This window comes from Sitophilus oryzae, unplaced genomic scaffold (assembly GCF_002938485.1).
Source record: "Sitophilus oryzae breed Bouriz unplaced genomic scaffold, Soryzae_2.0 scaffold_172_pilon_pilon, whole genome shotgun sequence".
Lineage (NCBI taxonomy): Eukaryota > Metazoa > Arthropoda > Insecta > Coleoptera > Curculionidae > Sitophilus > Sitophilus oryzae.
Window position 1 is genome coordinate 9,257,918 of NW_022146424.1, and position 19,948 is coordinate 9,277,865.

General features: G+C 34.5%; 1 protein-coding gene across 6 annotated transcripts in view; it reads left to right on the forward strand.

Moving 5' to 3' along the window:
• Positions 1-19,948, forward strand: part of LOC115881693 (GTPase-activating protein CdGAPr) — a 128,640-nt gene that overhangs the window by 104,551 nt on the left and 4,141 nt on the right. For 5 of the 6 annotated variants that reach the window (XM_030899292.1, XM_030899290.1, XM_030899289.1 and 2 more), the window contains 9 exons: positions 5,262-5,417; positions 5,480-5,642; positions 11,602-11,774; positions 11,867-11,973; positions 12,035-12,165; positions 13,437-13,594; positions 13,660-13,831; positions 15,208-16,964; positions 18,446-18,780. In XM_030899292.1, coding sequence (XP_030755152.1) covers positions 5,262-5,417; positions 5,480-5,642; positions 11,602-11,774; positions 11,867-11,973; positions 12,035-12,165; positions 13,437-13,594; positions 13,660-13,831; positions 15,208-16,964; positions 18,446-18,780 — 3,152 coding nt within the window. Of the gene's footprint in view, positions 1-5,261; positions 5,418-5,479; positions 5,643-11,601; positions 11,775-11,866; positions 11,974-12,034; positions 12,166-13,436; positions 13,595-13,659; positions 13,832-15,207; positions 16,965-18,445; positions 18,785-19,948 lie in introns of all 6 variants that reach the window. The other variant, XR_004050069.1, reaches the window with a different exon arrangement.

The following is a 19,948-nucleotide window of genomic DNA, read 5'->3' on the forward strand; positions in this document are numbered from 1 at the left end:
TTTCATTTCATTTTGTAATTAGTATATTAGAGTACATATACCGGGTGCGTCTCAAAAGTGGCTCACCCCCTATAACTTTTTTATTTTTTCAGATAAAAAAACGAAATTTGGTACGTTAGTATATGACATAAATTAGGGTTGATTGGTGTATTCAATTCTTTTTGGCCACTTCCTGTTTCACCGTAATGACTACAACTTTTGATTTTTAAATGGCACCCCCGGTATTTTTTTACTTTATTCGAATGAAAATGAAATTCTGAATAGAATGACATATCATATGTCAACTTTTGACATTCTCGCTTACTAAAAAATTGTATTTTAAAATTCAATCTAGAGTGCCATGGCTATGTTAAAAACACTAATTCTTCATCAAGGAGCCTTGGAAAAATAGATTTGATCGTCTAATGTTTTTAGTGGCTTGTCCTGGCCAGTTAGAAAATTCTCAAATCGTATTTTTAATCATAACTCAATTTTTTCAAATGGAACGAGGATGGCTCATTAGCATATTTGGAAAAAGCATTTTTTTACGAATAATTTGATACCACACACTTGGTATTTGAAGTCAAATTTTTGTTACGAACCGCAAGTTATAATTTCAAATAAACCATATGCGAAAATGTCAAAAGTTGACATATGATGTGTCATTCTATTCAGAGTGACATTTTCTATCCAATAAAGTAAAAAAATACCGGGGGTGCCATTTAAAAATTAAAAGTTGTAGTCATTTCCGGTGAAACCGGAAGTGACCGAAAACAATTGAATACGTCAATCAATCCTAATATATGTCATATACTAACATACCGAATTTCGTTTTTTTAACTAAGAAATTAAAAAAGTTTGGTTTGGTTTGGTGAGCCACTTTTTAGACGCACCCGGTATAGTCTATGCAACGAAAGGAGATGAATATGACAGTTGTCCGTCATTGTAATTAGGAATTGGTTAATCGCGCCTTACCAGTTAAAATATCATATTAAAAGAAATTAACATACATAGTTTGACATATACATATAGTAGTATTTTTTCTCTTCATTACAATACACTCTCGAATACACTGAATTGTTTACTTTTTCTGACTAATTATTAATACTACAAAAAATGTATTTACTACAATCAATTGCATCGTTTGTAGTTGATAACAAGCCAAAAAACTAAAAGTTTCCTTTAAAGCGGGTTCCGACATGACGGAGCTATGTAGCTTTCAGCTGTGAAATATACAATATCTATGGTTATTGTCCGAGCATTGAAAAGAGAAAAGCAATATTTTCAGCAAGGAGGATTTAGAGAAATATTTGAAAATGCTACTTCAATTTGTTAACTGTCGCTTTTATATATTTTTCCGCTAGTTATTATAATAATAATGTTTGATATCGAGAAATTCGTCAATTTTTCCAATGATCAGAACAATGTTATTTGAATAATAAATCTGATATTTATTGGAATTACGTATTTGACTTGTTTAATAATCAAATAAATGATAACCAGAAATAGCTAATATTTACAGCTACATGTTTAATGCATTTATTTATATTTAATTGATTTTTTATTTTGTAGATTTTAGTTTAAAAGTTTTTTTATTACAGTGTTTTGCTCTGTTTAAAATTTCCAATTTATTTTATTTTCTGTGAATTTTTTTTTATTAGCTGGCAATTTATGTTATGTATTTTGGCTTAATTTAACTTAACCAATAAAAGACTGACGATGGCGTTAAGTCGGACATTTAAAGATGTCATCAGTGTTTAATTTTCAGTAGCATAATAATCTGTGTTTAGATAATATAAATCTTAAGTGTATTAATTTTTAAATGGGGTGTTTAATATTAATACAAATTCATTACTGTTTGTCTGTTTGTTTAGGTAGTGATATTCTCGGAAAATTAAACATTTTTTGTTCGAGGATAAATATAATTGAAGGTAAAATACCGAGGTATATCATCTAATTTTTTTTACTCTTATTCGTCTACACTCTGTATATTTATGTAATATTTTACTTTTTATAAGAATTAACGCCGATTCTAATCTATATAAATATTTTCATACGTGTTAAAATAAGTATAATAGAAAAAAAGAAGCTGCAAATCCAATATTCAACATTGGGGAACCTTGTTAAGCCTTATTCAAACGTAAACCACGATTCTGACTTGATTTTGCGACGCCCGATCACTATTTCCAAGAACAAATAAAGTTATCCAGCTATTGTTGTGCCGACTAGGATAATTCTGAATGAAATTTTCCGAAATATTTACCCAAATTCCTATATTATAAAATTTGTTAATTAAAATAAAAATAAACTTTTAGTCACGTGATTAAACTTGACCGGCACAGCGTTGCCCACTTTTACATATTTTCTTTTAGCCAAAATATTTTAGGAAACAAAAGTTAATTTATTATAAATATATAAACAGTTATTATTTGTATCAATAAAACTCACAACTCCTTAACAGCACTTAAAGGACATAAAGGGCCATTACCAAGAACAGTTAACCTAATAGGATTGCTCATTCAGCCAAAAGTGTCTGCCAGATGCATGCGAAAACTCCTCGCTTTGTAACGTCATTGTAGTCCTTGTCATGGTTATTAGTCCTTATCCGGCAACCAGTAATACACACACGTGCATTATTGGTTGCCGGATGCAAAACGTTCATTATTTAGTTTATTTATTTAAAAACTTTATATGTATGCAGTATAGAAAATTAAATCGTATTAAATACTCGGATAAGGCATTTTCAAGGACAGCAGTTCCCAGCATCACCTTTTGCAGGCATTCTTTTTAGAGTACGTCCATATTTTGCTTTAAAATAATTAATAAACAATATCGTAGGCACTTAGTAAGCACTTTGTCACAATCCGCAACACAAAATGAACGTATTTATACACTCTATAGCTCTAAAAACTTTAAAAACACCTTTTTCACATTTAAAATTGACAAAATAATTAACTCAAAATTTCCCAGCTGTTATTTTTATAAGTTTACCATAGGCAACTAATAATACACACTATCATGACAAGGACTACAATGACGTCACAACTGTCAGCTGAAGCGCGGGAAGAGGCGAACGTACGTCTTATGAGGATGAGCAATCCTACTAGTTTACCGTTCTTGGGCCATTACTACCGCTTTCCCGTTCAAAATAGTTTAATAAGGTTGCCATGAGATTTTTGCAACGGCTATTAAGCTATCTTACACACAAAGAGGTTCTGAAAAGAATAATGTTCGACTGCAAGGTCTCCTAGTAAACATGTTTAAGCTTAAAGTATCACAACACAATTAATTTAAACCAAAAACTCGTAATACAAAACAACCAAAAATTCGTAGTGTCAAAACAAATCAAAATGTCAGGAAATAAATAAATGTGGCAACTTGAAATTTTTTACAGCAGAGCTACCACCTGAATCCCCAGCGGGAAATTTAAATTCCAGTTAGTCAGCCCGGCGCCGATTATGTCCATGGTTAGCAACAATGAATTTAAAAATCGTAACTAAAAGTTTAATTGGTATCGCTTATACAGAGAAGAGCAGGCTACTAGTAACAGCAAGTTGCCGGACGAATTTACGTTTACCCGATTTGCCTTCGTACTAGAGATTCACTGCCGGCTAGTCGGCTGGTCAGGCAGTGCGCAGTTGCAGTTGTGCTTGGACGGGTTGGTCGTGACACTAGGGATACGACGCGAGTGCCGACTATTTATTATTTTCATTTTAAGTGTTTACCTTCACTTAAGGTAACATTTAAAATAAAAATACGTAAATATTTATTATTTGAGTGTGTTTACAAGCCAAAATTAAAAAAAAATAAATTCTCTAAACCCGAAAAAAACTAAAATATTACTCTAAATAAAAAAAAGTTATAACAAGTGTTCAAAAAGACCACCTTCTTGTGCTAGACAGAAGCCTAGGCGGTCGTAAAATCCCCGTCTGACATTGGCTAACATATTAGGGCTAATAGTTTGAAAAGCCTCTCGTATTTTTACTTGAAGCTCATCCAGATTATTAGCCCTATTATGACCATACACTTTGGATTTTACATAACCCCACAAAAAGAAATCATTGGGAGAAAGATCTGGTGATCTAGCGGGCCAAAAAATAGTTCCATATCCACTAATTAAACAAAAAAAGGGGGAAAAGGAAAAGTATTGTTCAAAAATATTCTTGAACAATACGGGCATTGTGGGCAGGGCAACCATCTTGTTGAAACCGGACATTGTGGAATCTTTCTCCCAATAACTCATGAATTCTAGGGACAATCTGCTGCTGTAACAAGTCCAAATACCTTGGAACAGTTAAATTACCCTCTATAAAAATGGACCAATCATATGCTCCCCTACAAAACCACCCCAAACACTTGCTTTAACTCCTTTTCTTCATTAATCAACACATCATGCTGTTTTGGGTTTTTGTGGGGACACGCACCCATGTGTTTCAAAATTATTAATAACTCTTGATATAGTAGGTAAAGATGGAATTGGCCTGTTTACAAAAGTTTGTGGAAAAATTGTTTGTATATCCCGATAAGACCTATTTTGGAAATACCGTTTTACAATTTACAATTTGAATTTTCTCACTAACTTCTTAAACATCCATTATTTAAAAAATAAATTTGACACGAGAGCTGTAGCGAGAATCTATGTATTCGTTTTGGCTATTAAAACACGAATAAATACAAATTCTGTAACATTCTTATCACGACATATCTACCTATTTTTATTTTATGGCATTTTTTCGACTGCTTTTTATTCGGCGGACGGGTATACGCTAATTCATCCGGTTCTGCCTATGTTACTACTACGGGTGGTCCGGTCTGTATATTATAGTCACCTGTGAAAAGTTATTCCATTATTTCTCTCGATTTTTGACTGAGATCTTCCGCATGTTGCACTACCAACAATTTTACAGTCTTTTTTGATAAATCGCAATAGTGTCACTGTTAATTTAAGTTTTGATACAGTCTCTCCTAGATTGACTACCTCTAAATATAACCAATAATGGAATAAATAATAAATAGCATAAAATAAGCTCAGTAAAGACAAACAAATCCACAAAATTTCAAATAAAATTCAGATGTTTCAATTGAAACGTCAAAAAAAAACTGTCATGGTTGGGGACCTATGTTGTCGATTCCGTCCATATACTCTTAATCTTTTTATTCAACTATTCAGTACATATGTATTGAATTCAGTACTATGTAGAGAACTCGATGAAAACAACAATGTCAAATTAGTACAATACTTCCGTTTTATATCTAATTTAAGTATATTTGATTTTTTGCAGGGAATTACCTAATCCTCTTTGTACATACCAGCTTTACCAGAGTTTCGTAAACGCAGTTCAAGGCTGCGGCACCGCCATAAGAACCACCGAGACTGATCACGAAAGATTGCTGAAAATGAGGGAGGCCGTCCAAAAACTGCCCCCTCCTCATTATAGGTAATAGAATATTACAAATAAAACATCAAAAACGAAAAAAAAATTTTCTTTTTTCGCTTCAGAACTCTAGAGTACCTGATGCGTCACTTAGCCAGGGTTGCCAATTATAGCGGCAGCACTGGTATGACGACGAGAAACTTGGCAATAGTGTGGGCGCCTAATTTGCTGCGGTGCGAGGCTTTGGAAGTGGGAGGAGTCGCTGCCCTCCAAGGAGTGGGAGTACAGGTGAGTTAGGAGAGGGAAAACACGTGATACATAATTTTTTTATTGAACAAGGTAGAACTGATTTTGTAGAAACTTTTTTTTTAAATTCTCTAATAAAGAATAAGGTTTGAATTTTTTATCAGACGCTGTATATTAAGTAGCCGTTTAATATATTATTATTACAACTTTATTTAATATATAAACAAATATTTTAAGATGCGAATCACGATAAAACAATTAATAACCTTCTAAGAGCTTAAACAATTCATTATAATTTTTTAATGCACACTTCAAAGTATTTCTGCGACCTAGTTAAATAAATACCATCTAAAAGATGAAAATAATGTTATGATAAATAAAATTGTCAATACTTAAAAAATAAATTTGTTTTAGGATTATGTATTTACACTCGTTACCTTGAATTAAATTATATAAAGTAAATTATATATACATATTTAATAATAGGTAAATAGGAATGTGAATAAGTAAAATGATTTGGTATTTTGCTTACGTTTACATAGGCATATTCTGCAGATATAGTCTATAAAATGAATAACTTTGAATTTTGACCGTTATTTTTTACCAACATGGCAAATATAAAATCCCTCTGTCAAAAAAGTTACTGATATTCTTTAATTGAGTGCCTGAACGAATCAGATAGGTAACTCTTTTTACTTTCGTGAAATAGAAAAGGAAAATAAAAAATCAAGTGACAGTTCCTCCTCTTCTTGCAAAAATCAACACGAAATGACATAATTGTCAAAAGTAAAATGTCATCAGCTTTTGACATTTCTAAATATCAGACCAATGCCGTCTCTAATAGAACAGCCTCGGAGCGAGATTTATGACGCCACGCTAGTTAGATACTACGGATTAATAAATATGTTGTAGAATACATGGGGGTAGAATATTGGGGGTTTGAAAATCGATCTAATTTAACAAAAAACATTCAATTTCTACTAATAGTGATGTATTATTATTTACATTTACAAAATTTATATGAATATTTTGCAAGTATCAATGTTCGAAAAATTATATTTGCAAATAATACAATATCATAGAAAAAAGGCGTCAGCCATGGCTATGAAATAAAGATCGCTGTCATTTTATATGTAAAATTATTCTAAAATTTTTGATTTTCTTGGGATTTAGGGTTCGGGAAAAACGCTGATTAAGTTTTCATTTGGTTTTTCATTTTTTTTTTTGTTTAAAAAAACATTTCGGCTAACATTATAGCCTTCATCAGTGTTGTGTCATATAAAAAAATAGTGTCGAATATAATCCAAAAAATTACACATAAAATATTCTAAATATATATGTTACTGTAAATGTGCGAAATACAGTAAAACCTAGGATTTACCAAAAGCAAGGGGTAGTAAAAACCAACCAACCCCACCAAATAACCACCTAACCAATGCATTAACACCCCCCAAATAACCAGGCTAACCAATGCATTAAGACCCTCCAAATAACCAGGCTAACAAATGCATTAACACCCTCCAAATAACCAGGCTAACCTAATTAGTTAATGTTTTTGGTAAATCCTAGGTTTAGCGCGCTTATTCTAGATTTTACTGCATTTCGGACATTTACAGTAACATATTTTATATATTTATTTATTAATACATATTTATTAATCCGTAGTATCTAACTAGCGCGACGTCATAAATCTCGCTCCAAGGTTGTTCTATTAGAGACGGCATTGCGTCGGCATGGCCGCAAGTTGCTAACCTAATAAAATTAATACTAGAAAAGCCCGCGGGAACTGTCAAATTCAAAATTATTTGTTTCACAGACTATATTATACATTCTATAATTTAAATATAAATTTCAAAAAAAGTTTTTTATATCTTAGTTTTATTTTAAAAATTCTAACTTTGACTAGTAGATGAAATTTTGAAGTATAGTTTTCCACCATATAGAGAAAATTTACATGAGAATATCTATACAGGATGGTCCGAACTGTATTCCGGAAACTTCGGCAGCATATTCTGCAGATAAAAATAAGTAAAACAGTTCGTATAAATGTATGTCTTAATATGCTTAGTTTATTAGAAGTATCATTTTTATTTCGTTTTTTTCCAAAAAATTCAGTCAAGTGAAGTCAATATTTGGATGAAAATTGGAGTCCGGGAGTTTTTTGACATGAGAAATTTGATTTTGATTTTTATTATTTTAATTTGAAATTTATTATTATAACTATATTATAACTATATACTCATCGTAGTTTATTTTTTGACAATAATGACATGGTATTGACTATTTCCGTTCTAAATATCTTGAGAATGATTGCTCGTAGCGATTTTTAAAGAGACCTTTTTTACGTAAAAAATCACGGAAAGGTATATTTTTTTACTCAGTAGTTTTTTACAATTACGGACGAGAAGTTATTAAACTTCAAAACAGTTACAACACTTATAGGTGGCGCTCCCTGTAACTAAGAGTTATATTGATATCAAAATCAAATTTCTTATGACAAAAAATCCCAGACACCAATTTTCATCCAAATATTGACGTTATTTCAGAAATTTTTTGGAAAAAAAATCGAAATAAAAATGAAACTTCTACACCCTGTATCTACGAAACTAAGCGTTTTAGAACATACATATATATGTATGCTCTAAAAGCTTTAGTTTTTTAAGTTAAAAAATTAAAATGTTCTTACAAACTAGTGATGTGTCGGTATTTGAGTAACGCGATTTTGGAGCGGTATTTTTTTGTAACGCCGTATCGCGCTCCACAACGAATGGGGAAGCTGTTACTGAAGAACGACGATCATAATGACGACAAAATTATAAATTATTTATAATTTGCAAATAATTTATTTATAATCGCCCTTGAAGTTAGCTTGAATGTGCGACGTGTTTAGCTCCAGCCGTCGCGATTTCGTCGGTCGCCTACAATAGTTACTGGAACTGTACGAGCGTCGGGCGATCTCGATGGCGACGGCGACGTGTTCGCTCCAGCCGTCGCGCTCCTAGAGTTAAAGTTCCCTGTCGCGTAACTGCTGTAACTGGGCATCGACGCTCGATCTCGGCGGCGCGGCGGCCTACTTCGCTCCAGCCGTCGCGCTCCTAAAGTTTTAGTTCCCTGTCGCGAACAGAAGTAACTGCTGTAACTGACTATCGACGCTCGACCTCGGAGGCGGCTTACTTCGTTCCAGCAGTCGCTGGAGCGCTTTTAGGGTTTCGTTTTCGCCTGTAGCGACTGGGTCGGTTACTATTGGCGTTGGTGCTCCCGTCGCTACGTTACTTTTCAAATAGCGATTTTTGGTATGTATAGTAAACTCCACGAATGTTTGGGAGCGATTCATCGCTTGATGAAGTTAGAATCAACACGCGCGCTATCATTTTTACATTAAAAACGTAAATTTTTACCGTAGACGTAGGTTTTTAAAGGCCCGGTCTAATCATCTGCCTGCGCTCCTCCTACTTATTCTAAAATGTTAGCGTGATTGACAAAGACGGCACTATTTCGCGTGTCTTTGATTGATTGGTTTTTTTGCGTCAGTCCATTGGTGTGCTTGCAGTGCGACCAATGGGGCATTCCATTTTATATTTATAACCAAATATATGTTTTGACAGGACTTTGACAGTTAAAACAACAAATTACAACAGATTATATATTGATTATTATGACTTGAAACACCACGGCACTGGAATTAAGTTTTATGTGACCTTGAACAGATTAGTTCACATGGTAGTGACCTTTGAATAAGAAGACTAAGGAAGGAGCATAATGCTATCCATGTATTCATGCATGGTGGGCGGAAAAGCCACCATAAAAGCTCTCTAGGGTGGGGATCCTTGACAGTTCTGTTTGACGATTCATTTGACACATTTGAATTTGATTTGAAATTTTTGGATTTGTCAGTCTTTACGGAGCTTATTTTATGTTATTTATTATTTATTCTACTACTGATAGTTGTATAAAGGTAGTAAATCTAGATGGAAATTGTGGCAGAACTTAAATTAACAGTGACACTATCGCGATTTATCGGAAAAGTCTCTAAAATAGTTGGTTGTGTAGCGTGCGGTAGATCTCGGCAAAAATTGAGTGAAATAATGGAACAACTTTTCGCTAGTAAGTGACTATATAATATACATACGTGTAGTAAACCGATCATTTATGAAATTCACTTAAATTAACTAAATTATATATTTTTCTTGCATTTTAGCTTTTATTTATTACTTGTCAAAGATTAGATGTCAAAGAATTTAGATACGTTAATTTGACTTACCTGCTTCAGTAGCGTATCGGATGTTTGTGTTAATAAATACTTATTATAACTTATCTATTTTTATTAGAATTATATATTTTTATAACAATTTTAATAACTACCAACATTTATTCACAACGTAAAATAAAACAACAAATTATTGAGTCTACCCCACGTCTACCCTACATCATAGTTTTACATTTTTTAAATAAAATTAGAACGACACTGATAAACCGGAATTTAAGTCGGCCATATTTGAGGCCCATCGCGGTGTACCTAAGATTTTTGATATGCTCCTTCCTTAGTCTTCTTATTCAAAGGTAGCGACCGATGAATCACTCCCAAACATTCGTGGCGTTTACTATACTAAGCATGGTATAAAATAGCGTTGTTTGAAAGATGAAACGTAAAAGCAAATAAAATAAAATGAAAATTTTGTTTGCTTTTATACACTATATCTATTTTTAAGGTGCCGAAACCGGTCACCAATAAAGATTTTTTTTGACAGTGGTTTATGGGACTAGGTAAGTAGTATAAAATAAAAGTAAGTACCAATGCCAGAAATACTACATAAGCGAGGACCGCGACACTTAGGAAGTTGGAACCTGGATTAGAAAATCGCGGTATTTTGTCGCGGTATTTTTCTGAACGGTCGCTATTGTAATGCGACTCATGTGGAACCGGTATTCCCATCACTAGTATAAACGAACTTTTTTACTTATTTTTATCTGCAGAATATTCTGTATACGGAATACAGTTCGGACCACCCTGTATACTAAATTTATAAATGAAGTTTAAAATTCCACTTCTTATATTACGTTGTAATACAAAAAGGTCAATTAATATGATTTTTTTTACTTAATTGCTACATAGTTTATTATTGCATTTAAATTAAAGGTGATAAATATTTTTTGTGCGACTTGAGTATGCAAATCAGCAATTTAATGTGGCTTGTTTATGTAACTCTAATCATACCTAGTGTGTAATTAGTTTTGAGATAAATATTATAAGACTCATAACCAAGTTAGAGGTATTTAAAAGAAATATATGAGTGATTAGGTGACTGCGTACAGATATTTTAAAATAAATAAATAAATAAATGCCTTTATTGTCAAAAATTTTTTCAATTTGTAGACAAAGGTAAACTAACAAACAAAGTAAAAAAACAAGGTACACAAACAAACAAACAAAAGATAATACAAAACAATATAAAATAAAATATAAATAGGAACCAAATTTTAATTTTTTAATTTAGTACTTAAATTATTATTATTTTGAAGTCGAATAGCATGTTTCTGTATGATTTTTCTTCATCATAAACTTATAAAATCAGGTTGCCGTTTATTTTCATCAAATTCTTCGATTTCTTTTTTGTATCCCTTTCTATCAACTGGTTATAACGTAAATTAGGTATCTTTATTTTTATCTTACCCATTAAAATACAGACAATTGATTTAGAATAAAACTCTATTCAGAACCTCGCAATTAGTGGAATAAACTAGTGGTTTCAATTACGACAAAATGACATTCCTCTCAAATTTGGAAGTATAATTAGGGGAAAAGTTAAATGTTCTTTTCTACTAATTGAAAATGACTACCACTAATATTGACGTTCTGAATTGCTTACATTGAAATTAAAGGAGCAAACTTCTACGCTAATTGAAACCACTAATTGCGAGGTTCTGAATGAAGGTTAATCTATATAAACGGGTATTGCTATACCGATTGCTTATTCTGAACTGTAATTATTATTATTTTCAGGCTGTAGTAACGGAGTTTTTAATTTGTTATGCTGATCTAATCTTCAGCGATCACTTACCTAACATCGACCAGCCCGACCTGGCCGACAAGGAAAATCTTTTGGCCAAAAAATGCCGACCTAATAGTCTAGCTATATCTACGCCTACCAAACTTATTACTTTAGAAGAAGCTAGGTTAGTTATTAGGTTAACTGTATATTTCACGTTTAAATTTGTCATGTATTGTCCTTGATTATATTTTCTAACTACTTTTGATTTTTTTTTAGAAATAAACATTTAAGTAATAAAACAGAAGACTGCAATTACATCGAAGTTGGAGGTGGACCGAGCAACTTGCCTAAGAAATATCATACTATTATCGATCTACCTCCAGGTGAAGTTACTAACAGCTGATATATTTATATAATGTTTTTAATATATATTTTAAATGATAGGTACAAGAAAAAGAGGCCATACCAAAAGGTCTCCATTGGGCTGGCGAATGTTCTTTACTAGATCTTCGAGGAACAGTGATCGAGGTAGCGTGAATAAAAACAGGAAAGCTTCCACGCCCATCACAATTAATGTAAGTATCTAGTGTATGGAATAAATAAATTAGGCCACACGCTACGCTATCCCACGTGGGCCCACGTGAGTCCACGTTGCGACGTGGAAAAGAGTGTACAAATGAGATCTGGGACAGACGACAGACGTGTGATAGCGTAGCTTGGCGTGGGGTGGCGTGTTGCCTAGTGTGTATGCAATAGATGTAATTAAATGGAAAAACATACGCACAGGTCTTGTCGTGTGGCGTAATGGGGTCCCGGCTTAAGAAAGAAGTGTGAAACTCTATTTCTATATTTATGCATTATTACCGTTAATCGCACTATTGAGCCCAGACTAAAATATATATACCAAATATGTATACCAAGCAATGATGAAATTCACATAGAATTAACTAATTGTTTTAATCTAAATTTATTACTAGGTTACCGGTCAAAAATAATTTAGCTAGTCAATTTTAGGAATTTCTTTGAGTTGTTCCAGTAGCGTACCTGTCTTTTTCTTGTTAAATAATTACATTAATATGTTTAGTTTTATTCAATGAATTTGAGTAATTATTAATATTTATTTACTAAACATAACACAAAACTAGCTGAATGAAATTCAACCTATTTTATATTAAAAAAATCGAACGCAACTGATGAACCGGAAGCAAAGCCACATTTAATGGCTTGACTTCACAGGGAATATAGCTTTGACATTTATACAGGGTATCCCAATATTCCGTGGACATAGAACTATGTACATTGGACACAATTTACCTCTATAAAAAGCGTTTCGTTTAGAGGGCAACAAAAATAAACACTACCGTTGATTAATTTAAAAGTTATGAAGCTTATTGTCAGAAATTATTTGTGACACTAACATAACATTCCATATTTAAGCAAGATTTTAACGCTTGATGTAACAAGAACTATTTTTTGTGGGTCAGGTTCGAAAAAAAACTTTGTTTTCTCGAAAACTATGCTGTGTGGCGTTAGGTTAGGTTAGGTTTTGGTGACCAAAAAATATAATATATACTAGAAGGACTTTTTGATAAAATATCTTTCAAATCGAAATATCGGTTCTTAAAATATCTCAAAATATGTGTTTATTTTTAAAAATTTGATTCCCACTAATGAACAAATGAAGCACTTTTGGATAGAAGTTAATTATCATTCGATTAAATTATTTTGATTCTGAATATACATAATTTGTTAGTAAGTTGTATGTCCACTGAATATTGGAACACATCCTGTTTATTTTATATTACTCTAAAAAGTTGGATTATCAAGGATTGCTTTTTTTATATAGGACAAATCTGTGACCGAGTCTGATTTGACTGATATGAGGCGAAAACTACGGACAGTCAAATCTGCCGAAAGCCTGACATCAGGTCATTCGGAACCGGCCAACACAGAAGATGTTTTAGGACCGTTACATTCTTTAATAAAACCTCCGGGACACAACAGGTTTGAGAATATCCACCCGATATTTAATGGGTTAACTTTTTTCAGCAGTACTTTTAAAATTACAGGTCGGTGTCACACGATTCGTACTTCGACAATCTGCAAACGTCTAGGGATAATTCTGAGGGATCTCTGTTGGACCTGAGCGAGATTCATCTGAACTTTGATCTGGAAGAATCGGAAATGAGGATTTTTTCGGAAGACGAAAGTTTGGTTAGTTCACCTAGAATACAACGAGATGTAAGTAAAGTATTTTCATGAGGGTTCAAATATAAGGTTCGTTCCAACATAGCAGAGAATCGTTCTCAGTTACTTACGCTTACGCTACAGATTAACTTACAGATGTGGCACTTATTTCATCTTGCTGATAAGCGCTGATAAACGTGACCTCGAACCTTTAATAGGGCTATGGTGTTGTTAAACTTTGTTTTTTTTTCTCAGATGCATTGTTGCGTTTTCTAAAAAAATGTATTCCCAATTGAAATAATGAATCTCTGGTATAGCTTTATTGTAGCGATTTATCATATGCATGCGCTTTGTATTCAGTCCCTTTAAATACGATATTTATAGCGACCGAATTGTATCCTTATTTTATTTACTTTTTCCATCTTAAGGTTGATTCTCACTATCCTTCCATTTCCATTCCATATCCCTTCCATATCCGTTCTGTGTTTATTGTATGGACGCTATACATAAGATTCCGTTCCGTATCAGTTCCATACTTTTTATTGTACAATTTATATCATTATGAAAACTTTTTTTTAAAAATTTGTATCTTTTGAAAAAGGTAATATATTTAATTAAGAGGTGTAAGAATAAGCAAATATCAGAAAAATTTTAATAGAGCTGGTACAAATGTAAGAACTTGACAACGCTGTTTCCGATACGCTTCAGTCTGTCCGTCAAAAAAATGTATGGAAAGAAGGGATATGGAACGGAAGGGAAACGGAACGGATAGTGTGCATTGTCCTATTCATTTACATGATATAATATTTTATGTAAACGGAACGGAGCTGATATGGAAGGTATAGTGAGAATAACCTAACCTTTACTGATAAATCTGTGTTAATCTGTGCCTATGCGTAGCGAAGAAAATGTGTTCCAACCAGAGTTGCAGTCGTTAGTGAACTGGTTCCGGAACGTTGGTTTCGTTTTCAGCCTCAAATTCAGCTGAGTATTTATATATATTTTTCTAATCCCTCAAATTTTATTTGGTATTTATCGTTTTTATACATATATTAAATAAAGATTTCTATATTTTTGTACTAAATATGATGAGTGACGAAAAGGACTTTGATACTGAGTCTGTGTATATCAGTGAAGATGATTTAGAACTTAGAATTGTAATTTACATCCAAAAATTCAAAATTTGTAATTTATATCTAAAAAAATTCTAAAATCCGTGCACAAACCATCCCAACATGCATTTAATTTTTTGGTATTTTAACAGAATTGTCCAAGTCGACACATGCGTACACATTGACTATACCAATTACCGTACAAATTTGTGTGTTGGAACGAAGCTATAATATAACTTAAACCGTGGACATAAGTCTTGTCTTCTTTACACCTAATCTTGATTTATACTGTAATAATTAATATTTTAATTGTTTCAGTCGGGCCAAAAACGGATTTTAAGCAGAGCAAGACCGGAAGAGTTTACCAGTGCCGGAAATTCTGTTAATCCGTCGCCCAAAAAACAAGCGAGAGCCGTACTTTCGCCAGATACCTTGTCACGAAAAAGGACGAGGCTAGAGGATCAACTATCCGACATCCAGTACATCGATTGCGGTACCCCCGATAATCTCGTTAGTACCACCGCAGTCATTCACCCCACGCCAAATAGTCCGAAAAAATCGGAACCTATCGAACCCAAACGCCAATCGCTAAATTTGGATAACGGCCCGAAAAAGTATTCGCTTACGAAGTCCTTTACCGATGTTGATATTAACAGACAGTTCGTTGAGAGCACGAGCGTGCTAACAACACCCGGCTCTCCGAGGTACCAACGCCTAGGAGATTCAACCAGTACCGGTTACGAAAGCTCCCCATCCGAAATCACTTATCAAAATTTGCATAAAAGTGATACAGACTCTCTGCAGAAAGCTTCCACACCAAACTACGAGAATATCCTCACTACCATCAGTATCACGTACAAATCACCACCGAGAAGCGCTTCAGCCTCACCTTTGAAAAGTCCAGAGTACGAGAATGTGATTTTAAACCCGGAAAAGGTGGAAATTCCTACAAGCACGGCATCGTTGCCAGTCCAAGAAGCGTCGCAGCCAGACCTGGAAGAACGGCCTAGGAGTTTTAGCGGTTCAACTGATTCGACGACGGTTAAAGCCATGTGCAGCACCAGCGAGCAACTGTCCCTGACTAGTTTGAACGATCAAAGATCGGCTAGTTCCAATCGGAGCTCGGGTTCGAACATACAGTACACCGCTAGCTTGAGTTCGACGCCTTACCAGTGCATGGAGAATTCCTCCACGGATCTGAGCTTGAGCGAGGTGGTCCAGAGCCCCACCGATTCTAGTCAGACTTCGATCAGTACGCCCCAAAGCCCGTCGAAGAGTCCCAACGTTAGTCCCTCCACGGACAGCAGGAACGATATCTTACTTGGTAGTCCCGTGCGGTCTAATTCGCAAAACGACAAACGAAAGTCAGACGATACAGAGTCGTATGACGAGAACGCCATCTACCAGCAAGTAAAGTATTTTAGAAGGTCGATTCATGAAGTTAACGCGTTGCTGTCCATGGAAAACGATGAAAAACCTGAGGATAAAAACGATGGACAAAAGGAGGCGGAGGATGAAGCGGATGGCGATTCTTTAGAAGAAGACTGTCACGTTTACGAAAACGTCGATGCGGAAAGTATGAAAAGTAATGAAAAGACTGAAGAAAGATGCAACGTAAAAGATTTGATGAGTAGGTTTGAAGATGCCGGGCCTAAAATCGTTAACGAATCCAAGCCCGAGGAGAAAAACTCGAAACCGCCAAAACTACGGGTGTTTTACGAAAAGGATATTCTACCTCCGTGTTTGAGAGCGCGCAATCTGAAAAACCAACTGAAAACCCGATCGTTAGACGAGAATGAGTTTGAAAAAGAGTGCGGACTGATGAAAGCTAACCAGCGGAGGAAATCCATGGAAGAGAACGTGGGTTACAAAACGAATTCGCTTCCGAAAACTTTGAATTTACCAAAGACTCTCCCTAAGGATGAGCCGGGACAGCTGGAGTCTATTCATTTAGGTCACAGCGCCGAAAAATTGCCCGGAGATGAAAAAATCAGCGAGGATGAAGAACAAAAGAAGAGGGAAAGGATTGAGAAGTACAAGGAAGAGAGGAGGAAGATTTTAAGCGAAAAGTTCAGGTAAGTGTTTCATATATGATCTAGGTGTCTCATAATAATATGTTATTTTTTAAGAACATGTTCTAAACATCACCTATGATTTTATCTTAAAAATGTGTTTTAAGCAGTATATGTTTATTCGGGTGGGTCAAAAAAATTGACTATTTTTTTTTCACTTCATACTTTGGAAAAAGGTTCATAGACACCTCAAAAAAATTATCTCCAAGTATGAGCTCTTAAGTTTAATAGGAAGGTACTCCGCCTTTTAATTTTCTATTTTTTCCTTATTATTAGAAAGAAAAATTTATCTCGGTATCTACTATTTGGAAAAAAACATCTCGTCTCACGATGTAGGAAACTATTATTACAATTTCCTACTTTTTGTAGGAAATTGAATTCTCTACAAAAAAGGTCTCTTACAATTTTTATGTAAACCGCACTGTTGGAAAGTTATTAAAGTTTGAAGTTTCATTATTTTAAGGCAGTTTTATTTTTTCTTTAAAAAAAATTAATAAGTTTTGTTAACGAGTTAAAACTCGTTAACAAAAAATCATTGATAACGCTACAAAAATGATTTCTTATGATTAGTTGATTAAATTAACCGGTTAAGATATTCATCGCCAAACTTCAATACACATTATTTTTAACAGTTTTTGATTAATAATTCGAACAATTCCAATTTGTAATTTTATGAGTTTCGGGAAAATGTGTACAAATTTGAGTTTATGGTTAGACAACAAACAAGTTATTTAAACGTTTTTTTCTACTTTTTTTAGTCCTAAGCATGTTTGAGTACATTGAAACAAAAAATTATTGCATTTTTTCTAACTTAGAGTCTCGATTCATTAAATTTCGAGTAAATAACTTTTTTGTTGCAAAATTTAATATAAAAAGTATCGATCTAGAAAAAAAAATTTATCAAAAAGTTTTTTTTTATTTAATTATTGGATTGGAATTGTTCGAATTATTAATCAAAAACTGTTAAAATTATTGTGCATTTGAAGTTTGACGATGAATATCTTTTCTTCTTTTTCTTCTTCTTCCTTCTTCATAGTAGACGAATCGCCTGTTTGGTTTCGTCGTCTCTACCAGTCAGACTAACAAGTGGACGTCCTAAGCTTCAATTTAATTTTCTCACCCCATAGTTTGAGTTCGATGACCCCCCCCCCCTAAAATAATTGAAAGATCGGGCTACGGAAAATCACACAAATTTTCGGAAAAATTTTGACACCCGCACACGCGATAGTTCCCATCGCTAGTATAAAGTGAAAATAAATAGTTGATTTTTTTAACCCATCCTAATGTTTATAAGCGATGCTTAAACATATTCATTTGCTTGTAAACCATGTCGATATGTTGTATTGGCATTTATCTGACATGTGAAAATTATTCTTTATTAGATAACTATTTTTCTTTTTCAAACTAAATAATAAAGAGTTCCTACTTGTAGTGAACTTTTTTTGGAAATCACTGTAACTTTTCATAAAACTTTTTTGATTTAGGTCCGAATCTTTTAAGGAAGATAAGGAGGTACTTATGTCTCGACTGAAAATATACAAAGTCAAAGACGACGTTATCGATACTGCACCACTGCTACCTCCGAAAGTTGATTCGGAAAAGCCTCCACGAGTGAGACGAATCAGTAACGAGTCCAAGGATAGTGACACGAAGAGCTCTACACCGTCTCCTAAAAAAGAAGCGAAAACGCAAAATACCGGCAGCCTGAAGGTGCGGGCGGCCATTTTTGAGCAAAACCAAAAAGTAGCCCCGGTCAAAATGGAGTTTGTTCGAAATAATAAGGAAAAGGACAAAAGTTTCGGAAGATTTCTGGAAAAAAGTTAGTATAAGATATTATTCGATTTATTATCTATGTCGCTTGTGTGACATTTCCCATTTTATTTTTGTTGATAGTAACTTATCGATAGGTAAAATCCATTATCGCCAATCCCTAGTTTTTTTCCATAACAAGGTGCCGTCCTCTGCCGGAAACACTTCGACCTGTTCTATTGTGTTTGTCCCCCTTCTATATCTGCACCCATTCTCCTATCCCTGTGCCCTGCACTAGTTTATGCAGGTCCTTGATAGGATGGGAGCATAGTTCCTCCGGTTCTAGCCTAGCTTTCCCAAATAAAAAGTGTCGCTTGCGATCCAGAGCCTAGCAATAACATATCATGTGCTCCGCTGTTTCAGGATCTTTATCGCAGAGTCTGCAGCAAAGACTTCCTTGATACAGGTTGAGCTTGTTCAGGTAACACTTGACAGCCATGTGTCAAGTAACACACAGTCAGGTAACACTTGACAGCCTGTCAAGAGGCCTGTTGTAATCCGCACTTTATTCTTGCTAAGCATTAGCAGTTCTTTTGCGGTTTTAGAGCTAGGTCCTTGGATAAAAGCCTTGCTGTGCCTGTGCCCCTGTCTGTTTCTCCAATGGACATTGTGCTTTTCCCTGATCCAGTGTTTTAGTGCACTATGGGCCATACATTTGGGTATTCCCAGTACTGGCTCTGGACCAAGGTAGGATGCCGATGATCCCTGCCTAGCTAGCTCATCGGCTTTTTCGTTGCCTTGGATGCCGCTGTGGCCCGGCACCCAGAATTATTTAATTCTGTTTCTTCGTGCCAGAGCTCCCAGTTCACCCAGGCATTCCCAGACGAGTCTCGACGATACCTTTATACCCCCTTTACATGCAGCCCACTTCCGCGGCAGTGAGCATGGAATTGGACAGAGAAGTGGGCAGCGCGAGCATGTAAACACGTCGCTCGCCCTGCCATTGCTCATGTCATTGCTGCTGCCGTACGCTCCCTTTAGTGGCGGTATTTTGAAGGGACATCAAAGGAACGGCAGCACGAGTGGCAACGTCTGTTTACATGCTGCCGATTCCGAACCTCCGGCGCCGCGAGTGTTAGTTGTTGTGTAATTACCTACTATTTTTCCTATACAACAGCACAAAATATTCATGTTATTTGGGGTGCGAAATTATTGTTCAGATAGTTACTTAGGGAAAC